Source organism: Scyliorhinus torazame, chromosome 6, assembly GCF_047496885.1.
Source record: "Scyliorhinus torazame isolate Kashiwa2021f chromosome 6, sScyTor2.1, whole genome shotgun sequence".
NCBI classification, from domain to species: Eukaryota; Metazoa; Chordata; class Chondrichthyes; order Carcharhiniformes; family Scyliorhinidae; genus Scyliorhinus; species Scyliorhinus torazame.
The window spans coordinates 216126412-216145925 of record NC_092712.1 but is presented as its reverse complement, the minus strand read 5'-3'; the positions used below and the strand labels follow the sequence as shown (position 1 = coordinate 216145925).

Below are 19514 nucleotides of genomic sequence, written 5' to 3'. Positions count from 1 at the left end.
CCCCAACCCAGATTCCCCCCCTCAAACCCAGATTCCCACCCTCCCCCAACCCAGATTCCCCCCCTCAAACCCAGATTCCCACCCTCCCCCCCCAACCCAGATTCCCACCCTCCCCCCAACCCAGATTCCCACCCTCCCCCCAACCCAGATTCCTACCCTCCCCCCCAACCCAGATTCCCCCCAACCCAGATTCCCCCCCAACCCAGATTCCTCCCCCAACCCAGATTCCTCCCCCAACCCAGATTCCTCCCCCCAACCCAGATTCCTCTCCCAACCCAGATTCCCCCAACCCCCAACCACGATTCCCCCCCAACCCCGATTCCCCCACCCAACCCCGATTCCCCCCCCAACCCCGATTCCCCCCCAACCCAGATTCCCCCCTCCCCCAAACCCAGATTCCCACCCTCCCCCCCAAACCCCCAACCCAGATTCCCCCCCCAAACCCCCAACCCAGATTCCCCCCCAAACCCCCAACCCAGATTCCCCCCCAACCCAGATTCCCCCCTACCCAGATTCCCCCCCAACCCAGATTCCCACCCTCCCCCCAAACCCAGATTCACACCCTCCCCCCCCAAACCCAGATTCCCACCCTCCCCCCAAACCCAGATTCCCCCCCTCCCCAGATTCCCCTCTCCCCTCCCAAACCCAGATTCCCCCCCCAAACCCAGATTCCCACCCTCCCCCCAGCCCAGATTCCCCCCCTCAAACCCAGATCCCCCCCTCCCCCCCCAAACCCAGATTCCCACCCTCCCCCCAACCCAGATTCCCCCCTCACCTCCCAAACCCAGATTCCCCCCCAAACCCAGATTCCCCCTCCCCCCAAACCCAGATTCCCCCCTCCCCCCAAACCCAGATTCCCCCCTCCCCCCCAAACCCAGATTCCCCCCTCCCCCCCAAACCCAGATTCCCCCCTCCCCCCCAAACCCAGATTCCCACCCTCCCCCAACCCAGATTCCCACCCTCCCCCAACCCAGATTCCCACCCTCCCCCCAACCCAGATTCCCCCCCCTCAAAACCAGATTCCCCCCCCCTCAAAACCAGATTCCCCCCCCTCAAACCCAGATCCCCCCCCAACCCAGATTCCCACCCTCCCAACCCAGATTCCCATCCTCCCACCCCCCCCACCCAACCCAACCCAACCCAGATTCCCCCCCCCCCCTCCAATCCAGATTCCCACCATCTCCCTATTCCGCTCCCCCACCCATCGTCTCCTCCCTCCCCGCCGTTGCTCTTTGCTCCCGGATGTTGTTTGTAAAGGAAGTTGTTGATGTCACAGGCGGAGCGATGGCGCCGCGGGGTTGGTGACGAAGTTAAAGGGAGAGAGAGCTCGCTGGTGACGGTGGGGTCCGGGTGAGTTACTGGCCGATGGCGAATCGGTTGTATTGTGGGATCTTCGGCAGTCTCTGAGTGATCTGTGCCGCGTTGGTGCCGTGGCTGCTGTGAAATATTTCCTGTGGCCCTGCGTTCAGCCGCTTTATCGGGATTAAACTGCGGCCCTCAAACCGGGATCGAGGAACAGCGGTCGCCGCGGGGCCTCGGTTAAACGGCTGACGAGGGTTCGCGGCCTGTCAGGGGATTGTTATTGAGGCCCAGGGGCTCTCATTCACTCCTGCGCTGTAGGTTGTATTTTGTTTCTCGTTCACCGCCATATTCTTGTGATGTTGTTATGGTTTTCACCTAATGGATGTTGAACACTATGTATTTTGATCTTTTGCGAACGTCATCTGATCTTGTGGAATATAGATGGAAAAATTCTCATTCCGCTCATTTCTATTTCACTTATTTTATAATGACCTGTTTTACTTTAAGTGGTAAGATTCATAGTAAGTAACTTAATGTGTTGTATATTCCGTGTTAGCCTTGAGTCTATGGTCACCATAGCCATAGATCCCATAATCGTTGTGAAATGTGCAACATAAAACATGAAGAATCGCCACGAGAAGAAGTACCAGTAAGAAACAATGAAGGACGTTATCAACATTAATTAATAATTATCTTTATTGTCACAAATAGGCATGCATTTAACACTGCAATGGTCAGTGTTGTCAATCTACTAGTTTAAAAGAAGTAAATGTGCTTGAAGTATTCTTAGGAAATTCTTTTTAGCTCTGATTTTTAATTTAATGAATGTAAGTGATGCAAAATTGGATTTTATTTCAAATACACCTGTATATGAGGCAAGTGGGTAGACTGTGGATGATTATTAGTTTAAGGGCACTTGTACTTTGGTATTTCCTTTGGTCAAAGAGCAAGGATGTGACTGCCCTGCTTATCTGATGGCCAGTCATATTGTCATTATGGTAGCAAGTGAAAACTCCTAAGTATCCACTTTACTTGTCTGTTTGCCTGCAGGTTTGGAAGTAGGGATAGTCATAATTTGTGTTGTGTGTGTGTGTGTGTGTGTGTTAGGAATAAGTTTAGGATTGTTTAATTTGCATGTTAAGAAATGGGGAACCTGAGTTTTGCTTTCACTTTGGAGTGATGCCTGCACATATGTGGGTTTGTTTGTATACCTGCATTTTTAATTAGGTTTTATCTGAAAGTAGAAAAAACTGCTGTTGCCTAGTAACAGGAGGCCCACAGACATGGGGCAAAACAGGTAAGAAGCAGGTGCTAGGAGGAGCTTGACAGAAGAGGGAATTGCAGAAAGCACATTTCCCAGAAGAACCCAGGGAATGTGGCAAAAGAGAGTCTCAGAAAGACACTTTAAGGAACAAGAATAGCAAAGGCCTTGTTCAGTGAAGTTTAAGTAGGGAGCAAAGGCTCCTGAATGAAAGAAGGAACAGAATCAAGGCAAAGTGGGCTTTTCAGAAGATCAGAGAAGACTGACAAAGGTAGGTGATGCTATCATGGGCCTGTGTCCTGTTGGTACAGAATATCAGAGTGGGTTGAGGGCAAAGCTTGAAATCATGTAGGGGGGTGAGCCTGGAGAGAGGAACATCAGAAGGAGAGATTGAAACCCTGGAGATGTATCCTTGTTTAATATGTTCAAGTAAAAGCATAATTGGAAAGGAACTTCCAAAGCAAATTGTTTGAGAATGTTGAGAATGAGGATTAGAAATCCAAGTGAAAAGCAGAGCTCCTGTGAGACCAGTTGGGGGAGTTGGTGAGAAATCCACAGAAGTTGCTTTTGGTGGCATCTGTGATTTGGTTTGAAGAGTATGGTGTATCTGACCATGGGTAGCTATTAATCCAAGGACTATATTATGAACATTAGAATAAAATGTACATTTTGTAACTTGTGTTATTCTTACAAATCTGTATATTAAATGGTATCGTTGTGGGTGAAAGCACAGTGTAAAACAGTTAATCTTGTTCAATAAATGTTTTATTCTTCAGTTCAAAGTTCGTCAGCTGACTGTTAAGTAGCTGCCCTCCATGCTTCTAACCAAAAAACAACTTTAGGATCTGTCAAGGAAGGTTCCACCTTGGGATGGAGTCATAAGACTCATGTTCATCAAGCTCCAATCCAGCTCTACCCTAATCCAGCACTTGGCCTGTCGCCTTGTATGATATGGCATTTCAAGTCTGACTTGTCCAATGGTAACATCACCTGGAATCAAACAATACTTAAGTGTTAAAACCTGGAGGCATATAGTAACACCTAAACAAAACCTACCTCTTTTTCAGAAATTGAAATGATTGCATATTAAATGTTTAAACAAAATGACTTCATATAATCACATCATTGCAAAAACATTGAAATACTGAATATTTGATATCATATTGGAATGATAAGACGCAAATGGCACCATTTGTCCCATTTTGGCATTGCTGATTCTTTAAAAGGGATATTCAAATAGTCTCTTTCTTCTAAGATCTGCAATTTCGATTTTGAAGTATAACTTTTCAAGATAACTTCAAGTACTTATCCAATTCCTTGTGAATTCGCTCCCATCAGCCTTTCCGGTAGGGTATACAGCCTTTTAGTATCTGGCCAGTCAAGTCGTAGAATCCATTTGACCCATCTAGTCTGCACCAACCCCCTGAAGCAGCACCCTACCTAAGTCAACTCCCCCACCTAACCTGCAAATTTTTGCTCACTAAGGGGCAGTTTAGCATCTTCAATCCACCTAACCTGCACATCTTTGGACGGGGGAGGAAACCGGAGCACCCGGGGAAACCCATGCAGACATTGGGAGAACATGCAAACTCCACATAGGCAGTCACCCAATGTGGGAATTGAACCCAGGTCTCTGGCACTGTGAGACAGTAGTGCTAACCTTTGTGCCACCCTCTATTCAGAATGTTACACATTTCAATGAGAACTTCTTTAACTCCAGAGAATTTAGGCCATTCTAATCAATCTTTCCTCATTGGACAGCAATCTTATTCCAGGAATCAATCTCATGAACCTTTGTTGCACCTCTGCAAGTAAATCCTTATTCGACGATGAAATTGAAACTGTACATGGGTTGTTGTTTCCAAAGCCTTATATAATTGCAGCAAGGCCTTTTTACTCTTGTATCTTAACCCTTGCAATAATAACAATTTTTATCTTCCTAATTGCTTACTGTAACTGCATGTTTATGTTTTAAAATGTGTGTACTTTGCTTGTTAACTTTTGCGTACAAAGTACATTGTTGATTTACAGTTTTCTGCGTGCCAACATTGACTCATCTCCCTCCTTTAAAAAAAATATTTCTGCTTATTGTTCTTCCTACCAAAGGAATATGAATAATTTTCTCATTCTGGTTCAGTAGAACTTGCTGTGTAATTCTTTCCCTTGTATCACCACCATTGCTTCTTTTGTAATTACCCTAAATTTGTACATCACTGGAAACAGTTTCTCCTTATTTACTCAACCTGTTTATGATTGCCGTAAGTCTGCACTTAACTGTCTTTGCTTTAATGAAATATACTAGGTTCTATTCTAAAGGATTTGATATTACTCCCAAGTGTGGTGCCGAATATTAGCTACAATACTCCAGCTGGATTCTAACCAGCAATTACAAAGCTTTAGTATGACTTTCTTGCTTATGTACTCTAATACTTCTGTTTATGAAGCGCAAGCCCATGTACACTTTTTAGAAGCCTTCTTAACTTGTCATGCCATCTTCCAAGGCACGTACTTACACCTGCAGCCCATTTAAACCTATACCATTTTGTTTGTATTGCTTCTTATTTTCCGATGAAAATACATCACTTCATTTGTCTTGTCTGTTCATAGCACCAGTTATGTCTGTAAAAGGTTTAGTACTATCCTCCTCACTATTAGCTACGTTTGAGCTTTGTGTTGTGTGCTAACTTTGAAATGATTCCCCATATATCCAAGTCCAGGGTATTAATATGTACCTAAAAAGAGTGATCCCAACACTGACCAATGGGGGAACATGGCTGAATATTTCCCTCTAGTCTGTGAAATAACCACTCACCACTATGCTCTGTTTTCTGTCTTATTCGCCAGTTTCATAATCCATGCAACAACTACTCCTTAAATCCCATGGGCTTCAATTTTGGGCTTTCATTTTGCCAACCAACCTATTATGTGGTACTTTGTCAGATGCTTTTTGAAAGTCCAAATAAATGCTAGTCTTTTCCATTATCCCATTAAAGAAAGTCAATCAAGTTAGTGAAACACTACTGGTAATTAGTGTGCTGGCTTTCATTTATTGACCTGTTTTCCCCCCCCCCCCAAAATGCCAATTCATTTTATCCCAGATTATTCTCTCTGGTTTGCACACAGTAATTTTAAACTGACTGGTCTGTAGTTGCTGGGCTTATCCAGGAGCTAAATATGACACTGAGCCATATAAGGAGATACTGAGCTGTGTTATACAAGGTGCTGGATTCCCTGCCCCCTCATCCCTGGGCTAAAAGGTTGCAGTGAAGTTGCGGAGCCTGCCGAGGGAAACACTTGTAACCTCTTAACAGCCAATTGGCTAGAGGTGGGACATTCACGCACCTGGATCAAGAAGTCCTCCTTTGAGAGCTGCCAACCAGTTGGAGGCTAGCAGCTCTTCACCTCCGAACTGAGGCATCTGGCCTTGGATCTAGATTTGGCTATGCGTTTAAGAGTCTGGCTGGGCGCCAATCTGCAGATCCTGTGGCTGGGGGATGGAGGTCATGCGGTGGGTGGCCATTCAATGGATTCAGAGACCCGTTCAGGAGGGACATTCCAACCCGACATTAGTCCCGCAGGCCACCCCGCCAGGCAGTGCACTTGGCTTGGGTCTGTTAAATCCCAGTGGTGATCGGGCCACTTGACACCATCCTGGGTATAATTGCGGTAGGGTCTGGTTGGCGACAAGCAGACTGCCCGCTGGATTTAATTAACCCCTGCCTTCAAACCTGCCGGCAGGGGAGCATTAACTCCAGCCCACTGGGCAGGTGACCAAGAGCTTGGTCAAACGGATAAGTTTTAAGGAGTGCCTTCAAAGAAAAACAAGAGGTGCAGTGGGGTAGGGAGGAAATTCCAAAGTATAGGGCCTAGGCAACAGAAGGTATGACTACCACTGGTGGTGAGTTTAAAATCTGGAATGCTGGTGAATTAGATGAGTGCAGGTTTCTCTTCCACCGTTAAGGGATGAGATAGGGCCGAGACCCTGCAGGAATTTTAAAATCGAGCTGTTGCTTTTGACAGGAAGCAGTTGTAGGTTAGTAAACACCAAGGTGATTTGATGAACAAAACTTGGTCCAAGTTAGGATGTGGACAGCAGCAGAGTTTTAGATTATCCCAAGTTTATGGAGGGTAGAATATGGGAGACCAGCCAGGAGTCCATTTATAATAGTCAAGTGCAGAGGTAACAATAATAATTGCCTATTGTCACAAGTAGGTTTCAATGAAGTTACTGTGAAAAGCCCTTAGTCACCACATTCCGGCACCTGTTCGGGGAGGCCGGTACGGGAATTGAACCCGCGCTGCTGGCATTGTTCTGCATTACAAGCCAGCTGTTTAGCCCGCTGTGCTAAACCAGCCCAATTAATATGATTTTTTTCAGCAGCATCTGAGCTGAGGTGGGACAGTGTTGGGGTAATGCTAATTAGGCTGTCTTGGTGATGATGCGAATATGTGGTTTGAACCTCTTCTTGGGGTCAGATATGATACACAGTGTAGTGAACAATCTAGTTTAGTCTCAGTTGCAAGATAGACGAAATTGATTTTTAAAAAAAAGAAAATGTATGTTCATTTTGATCGTCTGTACTCCCTGCTAGGGAGAGAGGGAGTGTGTTCCATCTCTGCAGGTCCTTCTTAACGTCCTCTGTCAGACTGGTCAGGTTCCATTTGTGGACCCCCATCCAGCCATGGGCTATTTGAATCCCCAGATAGCGGAACTTGTGTCGGGCTCGTTTGAACGGTCATCCCAACGTTGCTGGGAATGGTGAGGCTTTGGTGTCAAAGGTTACAGACAGGTTGAGTGGGATGAGGATGGCTAATTTTACCATTGTCACAGTCACTTTGGCTACCAAAGTCATAAATTACATCCTTTTTGCTACTGTGGCAGGGGTGCAAACATGATCTGGAGGGATTCATGCGCCGGGCCAGGGAATCGCCCCAACCGCGCCACGACGCCCCGACTGCGGCGTGCAATTCTCCGAGGTGTGGAGAATAGGCGCCATTTGCGCTGGTGCGTTTGGCGCTGCGCCGGCCGCGGGCCGCTGGAATCGGCAGAGCCGTACCGATATGACAGTCCCGCCGGCGCCGTTCACCCCTGGTCACTGCCAGCGGGAACTCTGGGCAAACGGTTGGGAGCCAGCCTGTGGGAGAGGGGGGCTCCTTCATCGGGGGGCCCTCCGATGGGTCCTCGTCACCCCCCCCCCCCCCCCCCCCCCCCCCCCGGGCCTACTTTCTGGTGCGTCCGGCCCCTGAACACCGACTCCATGTTGAGTCGGTGCCGGTGCGCTAAATAAGTCCACTGCGCATGCGCGGCGTGAACCGCTCCAGTGCCGCGCTGCCCCCTGTGGGGACCAGAATCGGTCGTAACCGGGCCCGGTTCACGCCGTCGTGAAACGCGACGATGGCACGAACACTTGGGCTCCATATTGGAGAATCGCCCCCATGGAGTTCCAGGAAAGATGGGCATGGATTTAGAGGGTGATAGCACCTTGAAGGCCTTTGGGGAGGAAAGAGAGGTTGTGGATAGGATGGTGATTTACAAGGACGATGGAGTCAGTCACTGTTTTACAAGAGTGGTGATTTTGGCAAGTTTAAAGAAGGGAGACATGACACCTGTACAGAGAGCCACTAACATGAGGGGCCAGGAAGGGATGTTGTTTCTCTACTGAACTATGAATTTGGCATTTATGATAAACTTGTTTCAATTTAACATCTGTCATTAGCCATCTGTGGAACTCTAGCTTCAGCTGTCGTTTTGTGACAAGCTTACAGATAGTCTATCCTCCAACTTGTCATGAATGGTGTCATGCTATATCCATTAGTTTAGTCTAACCATTAGGTTTTTTACCATGGCATGATTTGACCATTCTCACAATCATTCTATTTATTCACTTTAGCTGCATCTTACAAGCAACATAAGATGTGATGAATATAGGAATTTCAAATCTATTGTATTATAGGTATTTGGTGAAGTAAGGATTTAACGCCTGGGTTAGTGTGTGTGACTACTGGGATCCTGTGTTAAAAGAAATCCCAGTTTGAAAGGTTGGGCGCCAAGGGTACAATTAAACTATTGTAAAAAGCTTGGGTTCATGGAATTTTGTTTTGATTAAGGGGATTCCCTGTGGAGTTAATTAGATTTCAGCTTGGTACGGTGATGTCATTGCTGGGTGGAGCTAAGGCATCAGTGTTTTGATCTGAATGAAGCTGTGTCCAGATGTCAAACAGTTTTGCTCTCACTGCAGTTCAGTTAAAAGAGATTACCAGTCTTTAAAGCAGTGTAGGCTTGTCTGAGAACCAGGGGAGCTGAAACAGGTTCTAAAGAAATACAGCCAAAGTTTCTGCCAGGAGTCTGATTTTTTTCTTTTAACGCAGTGTCAAGCGATCTCTTTTTTTTTTCTTTCTTTCTCAAAAAATATCTGTAAAACAAGTATTCCTGTGTGTTGTTGGTAGATAAGTGGATTGAAAGCTGAGATGTTTTATTCTTGTTATTTAAGTGGGAATTAACACAGCAGTATTCACTGTATTGTGAGTATTGTTTTAAGGTGTAATTGTAAGCTATTTTCTGGCATGGTGTTATTAAAGATTTTGTGAATAAAGTTTGTTTACCGTATCCCTATTTCTTTGTTCTTACAAAATTCAAATATATTGGGGTTTCTGTCCAATATCCTAGCCACCATTTGAGTCTGGTCTGGGATAGTAGTAATAATAGCCTTGTTCGTTGTGGCTTTACCACATAATTAACACCTACATTATGGAAAATATGAAATGTAAATGAATAAGTATGTTTCACATTGGAGCTTTATACTTTCTCTCTACCCATATACAAATGCTCACCCTTTTCTTCACTTGATTGTGATAAGTAGTTCATATTTACATTGATTTGCCACACCAGAGGAATTAATTCTAGATGGAAAAAACAGGAACTATGAGAAATTTGTTAAAAAAATATTTTTAATTCTCCTTAACTAGGAAAGATGCAGCATAACTTTAATGGAAGATTGCTCTTAAGATAATTTTTCATCAAAATAATTGGGAATTGTAGAATGCTACAACACAGAAACGAGTCAATAGTCTGCACCGTCATTTCTATTCCATGAACCACATAATCCTATCACTCTATGGCAGGGCAAAAAACATCATTCTAATGCACTTTTTAACTTGCCTCTGTGTTGCTAGAATTAACCTATTAAGGGCTTAAATTAGAGTCCAAACGTGATCTCTGGGAAGAACAGTTTGTATGTACAACCTTCATTGTTGCATAAGCACCTAATTAACTAGAATGATCATACTCGTTAAGCATATTAAACCATTATTAATGAATGTCTACTTTAAATATTAATGAATAGTTGCCCTGGTTGAGGAAAAATGATGGGTGAGAAAAAAAGTCAAATACTTTTGGACATCTAGTAGCTTGATTTGTTTAATTAGTGATTAGTATACATAGTTTGCATTCTAAATGTGGATACAGGAATCTATAGTGGGAAAGGTTGACAGGAACTTTGTAGAAGCATTATCTTTTTACTATAGATTATACAGCGATTAAGATATTAAAAATCTTTCTGACAACACCCTCTTGGCTTTTTTCACTAAATTTCTGTCCGCGTTTATAATTGAAATTGCCTTTGTGAATCTGTTGTGATCACATTTTCCATAATGCTCCCATATCAATCTCTATGACTGCCTATAACCCTTGTGTTGTCATCCCCATGGCATGAAGTCCCTGTTTTAACCAACTCTAGTGGATATTCTACTATGCTCTTAATACAGTGCAATTTGTAAATGTCTTAATATATTATTTTTGGCTTGAGTTAAAACAATACTCCAGGAAATCAGTGGGTGTTTCATTGGATCTGTTTTGGATATTTTGTTGGATATAGCAATGCTAGCCATTCTCAAACATTTATTGCATACTGCCCAATACCTAATTATGTTCGTGTAACCCTGGGTGTAATAATAGAACCCTCTTATGATCTGAACTAGATATTGTGTCTTTTGCATTTGTTCTATTTTTGTAGATGGACTGAGAAGTACTTTAATGAGATATTGTGTCTTTTGCATTTGTTCTATTTTTGTAGATGGACTGAGAAGTACTTTAATGAGATGGAGCCTGACATGAATTGTTAAATGCTTTAAAAAAAATTAGTAGCTAATCTCAAGAATGATAGTCCAAATAAATACCACTTTCTTCAATCAAATCTGCCAATTTGCACAAAAAGATGAAATAATAAGCCAGTGCCCTACCCTGGCTAATTTATTGCCTTTCATTCCTTTCATTTCAGATCACAAGATCGAACAATTTGCACTTTAGCTTGTTTTTGATTGTTCCCTGACATTTCTCTTTTCCCTCTGACTGACGGGGCTCTCCTTTTTAATTGTAATTGCATTCAGTGGTTTCTCTCCTACAAATATATTCTCAGCAGAGAACCGCTGGGCTCAAATTTAATAAAATTATTTCCACCTTTAATTGATGATCTGCTATGTTTACAGAGAAAAGGAACCAGACTGCTTAATATTGGCTCACTATATCAAAGTCTCTCTTTAGTGAATTATTTTTACATTTGTGTAAATGCGTATTCAAACTAAATCATCAAATTCTGTGAAAGTAAAAATAACATCCTGAAAGATGATTATTGATATATCTTGTGCATTTTCGATTCTTGAGTACCAGAGAAGCTGGTAGATAATTGCCTCAAAGTTAACCTGAACTGTATTTCTAACAAGTATGTTGCTCCCTATTGTGAAGCGTTTTTGTGGTAATGTTATAAGTGAGAAGTAAATGTGCAAGCAAATTAATCTAACTTCTAATTACGTTACTTATACAACACTGTAACATATCTTCTGACTCGTCCAGTCCATTTATGCTGCAACGAGCCTCCTCCCTCGTCTAAGTCTTATCAGCACAGCCTTTTCCCTTTTACCTCATGCTTATCTAACCTCCCCTTAAATACACCTAAACTATTCATTGCAACCACTCCCTGTGGCAATTAATTCCACATTTTCATGAGCCTCTGGTAAAAGTGTCTTCTGAAAATTTTATTTGATTTCTTGGTGACAATCTTGGGCTCTTCCCCACAAGTGGAAGCAATCTCGGTTTATTCTGTCAGCCTTTCCTAGTTCTAAAGACCAATATTGGTCATTACCCTACCCAAGTCTTCTCTTTTCAAGAGACAAGAGGAGATCTGTTCATCCTCTTTTGAGAGGTTACCCCCTGCATTTCTGATATCCGTATATATTTTTTTTGCACCATCTACATCTTTTTGTGGTCTAGCCAAGTTTCTGTATAAGTTTAGCATCATTTTACTTTTCAATTATATCCTCTAGAAATAAACCATAGTGCTTGATTTGCTTTTATAAGCTTATTTACCTTGTTAACCCATGTTGCTATTTTTATGATTTCAAGAGACAATAGGAGATCTGTTCATCCTCTTTAGAGGTTACCCCCTGCATATCTGATATCCGTTTATATCTTTTTTAACCACCACTCCCACCTCCAATTTGGTATCATGTTTAACTCTAGAAATTATGTTTTTGATTCTAAAGTCTACATTCATATAAATTGTAAACAACAATGATACCAATATTGTTCCTGGCTGATACTCCCTCCACCAAATACAAAATGAATTGAGGCCAGTTGCAGCACCCAGCTGGGAGGTCAGCTAATTCGGCATGTAATGGAAACTCAGCCTTTGACCCTTTATGGTATATATGACTAAATTACCTGGCTTCTAAATTAAGCCAACTGCCAAGGCTTTAGAAATAATATGTCAACATTTAACAAAATGCTGCTTTCTTTGTATATCTCTGTTAATACTAAGTGCATCGATGAAAAGGCTTGCATTTTAAGGTAAAGCCTTGATAGTGGATGATTTGGACAGTTTGACATGGTGTCATTCACATCAGATTGGAGCCATCATGTTTGCTAGGAGTTCTATAATAAATGAAAGTTAGTGATCTAATCTTGTGTTCTATCATAATAGACGTGGAATCTCTACAGTGCAGAAGGAGGCCATTCAGTCCACTGAGTCTGCACGGGCCCTTGGAAAGAGCACCATACTTAGGCTCACCCCCTACCATATCCCTGTAACCCCACCTAACCGTCACAACTTTGGACACAAAGGGCCAATTTAAGCATGGCAATTCACCTGACCACATCTTTGGACTGTGCGAAAAAACCAGAGCACCCGGTGCAAAGTCCACACAGATGGTCACCCAAGGCCAGAATTGAGCCCAGGTCCCTGGCGCTGTGAGGCAGCAGTGCTAACCACTGCCACTATGCCGCCAAAATACACTGTCTCTTGACTATTACCAAAATACAATACGGAGTTTTGTGATTATTTTGTCTGGTTGTACTGTTTAAAATAAATGTTTGTGATAATTTATAATTCAGCATCAAAATTTGTTTCAATTGGCCCAACAGATGCCAAGCTGCAAAGCTGTCATTTTGAATTGCACCATTCCTTGGTGCTGGTGATCAACCAAAAACATAGAACAAGCCCAAAACATGGAAATTGGAATCATACTGTCGTTCTGCAGCCTTAGAAAAGTTATAGGCTGGCTGACATGAACTAACTCCGCAGACTAGGAGTTGAGCCCTTTAAACCTTCTTAGTTGCTGCCGAAACCTATTGAGCCAACATTTAATACAAGTCCACTTGTGTACTGTCATTTGTTTAAGTCGCCCTTTTAATCAACGTAATAAAATTCAGTTACAGTATCTAAAAATGAATTCAATGCTCTTGTCTCCCAACAGTAAACACGTCTTATGCTTTATCTCTGCTTTCAAACGTCTGCTCGAACCTACCACTTTGATCTCTCATTTGGCCACCTACCGATGTTCGGAATTCAGCTTCTGCTCAGTGTTTCAATTCCCCTTGTGAAGTGCCCTGGAATATTTTGACTTATTTCTGACTTGTTTGAAAGATTATATAACTTTCAAAAGTATTAAATGTTATTTAAACACTTTTCTGAGGGAGGTTATGCTTTTAATTTTACAGAAATTGTGCTGAAGAATGGATGTAGTTCATGCTCCACTGCCATCAAGCAGCACGATGCAAACATCTAATTTTGCTCATGTAATCTTTCAAAATGTGGCGAAAAGTTATCTCCCTCATGCTCCTCTTGAATGTCATTACATACTGACTCCATACATTAAGCCACATCAAAAAGACTGGGTTGGCATCTTTAAGGTAAGTGCTCATGACTGTTGTACTTTTTGAGATGTTGTAATTATCATATTATAGTGGAGTTTTCTTTTAAGGAGTTGGCAGAACGTGTCAACTATGTATTAAATGTAACAACCAATTGATCTCCTGTGCCCACACACTTGAGTCAAAACAAAGATACATTTTTGGGTCAAGATGGTTTATGGGGGGATAATTGAAGGGAATAGGAGAGGAAACGAGTGAGGGTGGATGTGTGTAGAAGATGGTACTGGGGTTGAGTGGGTAGCCCCAAAAGCAAATTGGAGTTCCCTCCTTTTCTTCTCCTCCTCCTGCACTCTTGTCCATTCCTCCCCTCTCCTTTCTACCTCTTTGCCTTCCTCCTCCTTTCCTTTCTGTTAACAGAGGGATGGAATTTAGTTCAGAAATGTACTTTGGGTGAAGAATGGGGGATATGGTAATAAAATGTTAGCTATTGAAGAGGAATCTAGTGGGGGAGAGAATGAAAATGCGTGGCACGGTGGTTAGCACTGTTGCTTCACAGCACCAGGGTCCCAGGTTTGATTCCCACCTTGGGTCACTGTCTGTGCACATTCTTCCAGTGTCTGCATGGATTTCCTCTCTCCAGTCCTGAAAGATGTGCTGTTAGGTGAATTGGGCATTCTGAATTCTCCTTCAGTGTACCTGAACAGGTGCCGGAATGTGGCAACTAGGAGATTTTCACAGTAACCTCATTGCAGTGTTAATGTAAGCCTACATGTGACAAATAATAGTATGGTACGGTAGCACAATGGTTCACACTGTTGCTTCACAGGGTCCCAGGTTTGATTCCCGGCTTGGGTCACTGACTGCGGACTCTGCATGTTCTGCCCGTGTCTGCGTGGGTTTCCTCCGGGTGCTGTGGTTTCCTCCCACAAGTCCCGAATAACGTGCTGTTAGGTAATTTGGACATTCTGAATTCTCCCTCTGTGTACCTGAACAGGCACCGGAATGTGGCGACTAGGGGATTTACTCAGTAACTTCATTGCAGTGTTAATGTAAGCCTACTTGTGACACTAATAAATATTATTATAAGTGGGAGGTTCTGCTGACTTTCTTTATAGTGCTGAAGAATCTTCTCAGCAGGAGGTGGCAGAATTTTAAATTAATGTTGGGAGCGATTGCTGTTCAGCAGAAGGAGATCACCCCAGTTGTTACTCAGTGGACAGGTTGTATTGGCAGGGGCGTTTCTTATTAAACCCGATCTTGGTGATGTGCAGTTGATGTTCTGCAGAGGTGTGAGCCGGGATGTTCTGGTCCTGCCCACTATGGGGAAACATCGTAGGTGGATTGGAAAATTTAACGGACCAGCAAAAGGTTCATTGACTTGTGTTAGAGGTGAAAATATTCACACGTAGGCCTGTTTGAGTAAGTAAAGAAGCAGTTTATTATTTCAGATCTGGGCGAAAGATTTTGAGACTACGCAGTCTCGCAATACTCTTTTTCACTTGAGCTAGGGTTCGCATTGGGTTAATATACAGATTCAAGGGGCGGAATTAGTTCTTTCTCATTTACGTTCATTCAATCAATCAACTATATTTGTGTCACAATTCATTACATGCAATCAATCAATTTTCTTAGCATCCTAGTTATCACATATATGGTTAAAGTGGGTGTTGTCTTACTCGCCCCTATCTACATACAGAAGTCATTCAAAACTAACAAGGATATGTCCTGTCTACAGCGGGGGGGACCTTGAGCTTAAACATTGCATTCCTTGTTCTGTGAAGCTGTTATCAGCAGCTGTTGAGATACTCCCTAGGTTCTCATGAGGTAGTTTACACAGTTTGTAACTTATTGTTCAGGAAAGTTCAGCCATTTTGTGTCTTTAGTATTGCTTTAATAGCTAACAGCCATTTTGTGTCCTTTCTGATACTAACAAGCATTGTGTATACACTATCTATTTCTACAAATTGCCTCTTCTAAACAGGCACCAATGCCAATAAGTACCTTTTTGTCTCAGCAGAACTATTCAAAAGTAATATAGGAGCACAAATGTAGTTACAGAGCCACCTATAATTTATATCATAGTCCAGTATCAGAAAATGTCGCCCAACAACTTTTGCGACCAGAAAGTCCTGGCCGTGGTATCTGAAATGGGTAATTCTGGGTGCGTCTGATGGTTTATTTTCAATCAAAGATTCCTTGATACTATAAGCTCTACACAAAGCTGCACATGTATTGTGTCAAAGGAATTCAGACTTTGTCCTGTTGCTAGTTTGTGCTTTGCATTTTGGGGAAATAAGTAGGTAACCTGTGCATCTAATTTTATCTTTGAAAATTGTCTTAACCATTACATTCCTCCCTGCATTTAAGCACAAGATTGAAGTTGGATGTCCCAATGTTGAATGGGCTCCATCTGTTGGCTTGTTGGACTGATGGTGTATAAATCTTTCATCCAGTCAGAGAATTTTTTATGAGTAAATGCATAGATAATTTAAATATGGAGTGGAATGATCAAAAATCATTACTTGTTTTTATTGGAGGGAGGGAGAGGGCAGTAGCCTATTGTGTAATGAATGGGATAATCCCAGCACAAGTGGTCACATAAAGTGGCCCTTGGATCCTGCCTTCAGATTCTCAAATTTAACCACCTATCTTTTAAAACTATTTAATAAGATGAAAATACATTAAAAATTTAGACTACCCAATTTTTTTTCCAATGAAAAGGGGCAGTTTAGCATAGCCAATCCAGCTACCCTGCACATCTTTAGGGTTGTGGGGGTGAGACCCATGCAGACATAGAGAATGTGCAAACTCCACACGGACAGTGACCCGGGGCTGCGATTGAACCTGGGTCGTCGGCGCTGTGAGGTGGCAGTGGTAACCACTGCACCACCGTGCTACCCTAAAATACATAAAGTTAATGCCGTTTTTGGTTCTTAAAGATTGGACATAATAATTGTTTAAACTGTAGAAGATAATATTTTGGGAAGTAAGAAACATCCATTGTTTTTTCTTTTGATTTTTGAGAACCACTTAACCTAAGTAAACAAACTGCATTGATTAATCAGTGAATATGTTTTGTCACTGGAGAAGATGAAACTGCACTTTTGAATAATGTTCTTTTAACTAGAGTCTTGTTTCAGTTGAAAATTGTTCCCTTATTCTTTATATTCTTTATAACTTCAGAATTTGTTTAACAGTACAGAGATGTGTAACCATAAGAATGATACATTTTGGAACAAAAAAAAGTAGAAAGTCAAATGTGCAGAAGGAACTGTTGGGCTAATTATGCACACCCTTGTTAAAATAAGACCTAATAAACCTAACCGATTTTATAAAATGTTGATTTTTTTTGGTTGAACAGGGTATGCAAAATGATGGTGAAATAGATGGCAAGTAGGCAAAGATATTGGGCTTTGCATACAGTTGAATCCCTGGAAACGGTGACCTTCAATGGGGAAGCAATTTCTCGCCAATTCATTGGATTCACGCATTCATTTTTAAAAAATGTTTGGAGAAAAAATTCCAATTAAGGGATAATTTAGTGTGGCCAATCCACCTACCCTGCACATCTTTGGGTTGTAGGGGTGAGACCGATGCAGTCACACTGAGAATGTGCAAACTCCACACGGACAGTGACCCAGGGCTGGGATTGAACCCGGGTCTTTGGTGCCACGAGGTAGTAGTGCTAACCACTGTGCCGTCCTCTGATTCACACATTCGTAAAGCAGCCTGGCACCTCCTTGATTTTGCCTTAACTGGGGAAGAATGAAGTTGATTTTGTTTGAAGGCGAAATTCAGGCAAACTGTATTGGAAGAGATTGTCACGTACCACATAGCAATTTATCCCAGATTAGGGATAATCTAAAAAGGCTGATTTAATCTCTATATCCAGATCCAGCATTTTATCAGTATGGTTAATTCAACCATATTGTTTAACTCCGTTGTTCTGTTTATGCTTATAGATATGTAATTCTCCAAACAGGTACTAGACCTAACACTTTTTATAATTCACACCTTCCATTTCATTTTTGTTTTTTTGCAGTTTGATTGGTCTGTAAATTGACATTCACCAGTTGGGCTCTGTTGAAGCTAGTGCTGATGGTTTGCAACACATCTGCATCTTCTCTGTTCTTCCTCCAGTTACTCGTCACAATATAAATTAATAGAAGAGGGGAACAATAACACTGGTCAAATGTCCAGAAGATAATACAGTAGATGCTAGATTCTTGTTCTTTTAGCAGTGGCTCCTCCATTGAAGTTTTACTCATTGATTTTATTCCTTGTCAGAACCTGCATCATATCTGAAATTCCATGGTGAGTTCCTGGCCTTCAACTCTGCTTGCTGTCTGATTGCAACTATCTGGCAAGGTCCTGACCAAATCAGCTTCACACTCTCTGGGCTCAATCGCTGGCTTTGAAAGCAGACCAAGGCAGGCCAGCAGCACGGTTCAATTCCCGTAACAGCCTCCCCGAACAGGCGCCGGAATGTGGCGACTAGGGGCTTTTCACAGTAACTTCATTTGAAGCCTACTTCTGACAAGCGATTTTCATTTTCATTTCCTGGAATGAGATCCAGCCTCTAGCAGCTGAATGTCCTGACCGCTTTCTCTGACAATATCAAGGAAATAAAATCTGAGTTTTCGCACTCTTTTTTCCTCTTTATCTGAAGGTGCTCACTCATGCTGGAGTTAGCACCACAAGCCAGTACCACATCCAATGACCATTCCCGATTTGATTTATTACATTTGCCAGTGATTGTTGGGAGGCAGTTCAACTGCAAGTGCCATGCGCATAGATGTTACTCTTAAGACCCTGTCCATCAAGTTGCAAAAGACAGTAGCCAAGGTCCAGAGACGATACATTCAGAGAGTGCAGTTGCCAATCTGGAAAAATTCCTTAAAATAGCCCATCTTCTGAATTGATAATCTCAGATCTGGTGAGCCACTTAGAAAAGATTGGGAAATAATTTTTTTTTAAAAATTTGAGTACCCAATTCATTTTTTCCAATTAAGTGGCAATTTAGTGTGGCCAATCCACCTAGCTTGCAAATTTTTGAGTTGTGGGGGCGAAACCCACCCAAACACTGGGAGAATGTGCAAACTCCACACGGACAGTGACCCAGAGCCAGGATCGAACCTGGGACCTCAGCGCCGTGAGGCCGCAGTGCTAACCCACTGCGCCGCGTGCTGCCCTGGAAATAGTTTTGCCTCCATTAAATAGACCTGGATTTGAGTTGAGATTAGCTTCACCATCAAAGTAATAAATAAAAATGTTTCGTTGAAATTTGATGTTTTAAATTGATTTCACTTGTCCAAATATTTGGTTTATGGAGAAAGCATGAACTTCTCCACTTTGGCAGGAAGATTAAAAAGGCAGTATTCCATTTAAATGGAGAGAAATTACAGAACTCTGGGGTACACTAGAATTTGGGCGTCCTGGTACATCAATCATGAAAAGCAGGTACAGCAAATGATTAGGAAGGCATCGAGAATGTTGGTGTTTATTGCGAGGTAGATGGAATATGAAAGCCCAGATTACAGCAGGTGTACAGGGCCTTGGTGAGACCACATTTGGAGTACCATGTACAGTTTTGATCTCCTTATTTTAAAAAAGATAATTGCTTTTGAAGCTGTCCAGGGAAGGTTCACTCAACTGGCCCCCAGGATGAAGGGGCTGTCTTATGAGCAATGTTCGACAAGCTGGGCATGAAAATGAGAAGTGGTCTCAATGAAATGCAAAGATCCTGAGTGGATTTGACAGGTGGATGCTGAGGATCTTCTCCCAAAGGGGCAGCAACTAGAACTAGGG

The 19514-nt window shown here is 42.5% G+C and overlaps 1 protein-coding gene across 3 annotated transcripts in view; it reads left to right on the top strand.

The window, feature by feature from the left end:
• The first annotated feature begins 1193 nt into the window (after positions 1–1193).
• The window catches only part of tax1bp1b (Tax1 (human T-cell leukemia virus type I) binding protein 1b), a 155360-nt gene continuing 137039 nt past the window's right edge, over positions 1194–19514 (top strand). For 2 of the 3 annotated variants that reach the window (XM_072509399.1, XM_072509397.1), the window contains exons 1-2: positions 1194–1350; positions 13554–13745. In XM_072509399.1, the coding sequence (XP_072365500.1) occupies positions 13569–13745 (177 nt within the window). In that variant the 5' untranslated portion in view covers positions 1194–1350; positions 13554–13568. Of the gene's footprint in view, positions 1351–1597; positions 1617–13553; positions 13746–19514 lie in introns of those variants that run through there. The other variant, XM_072509398.1, reaches the window with a different exon arrangement.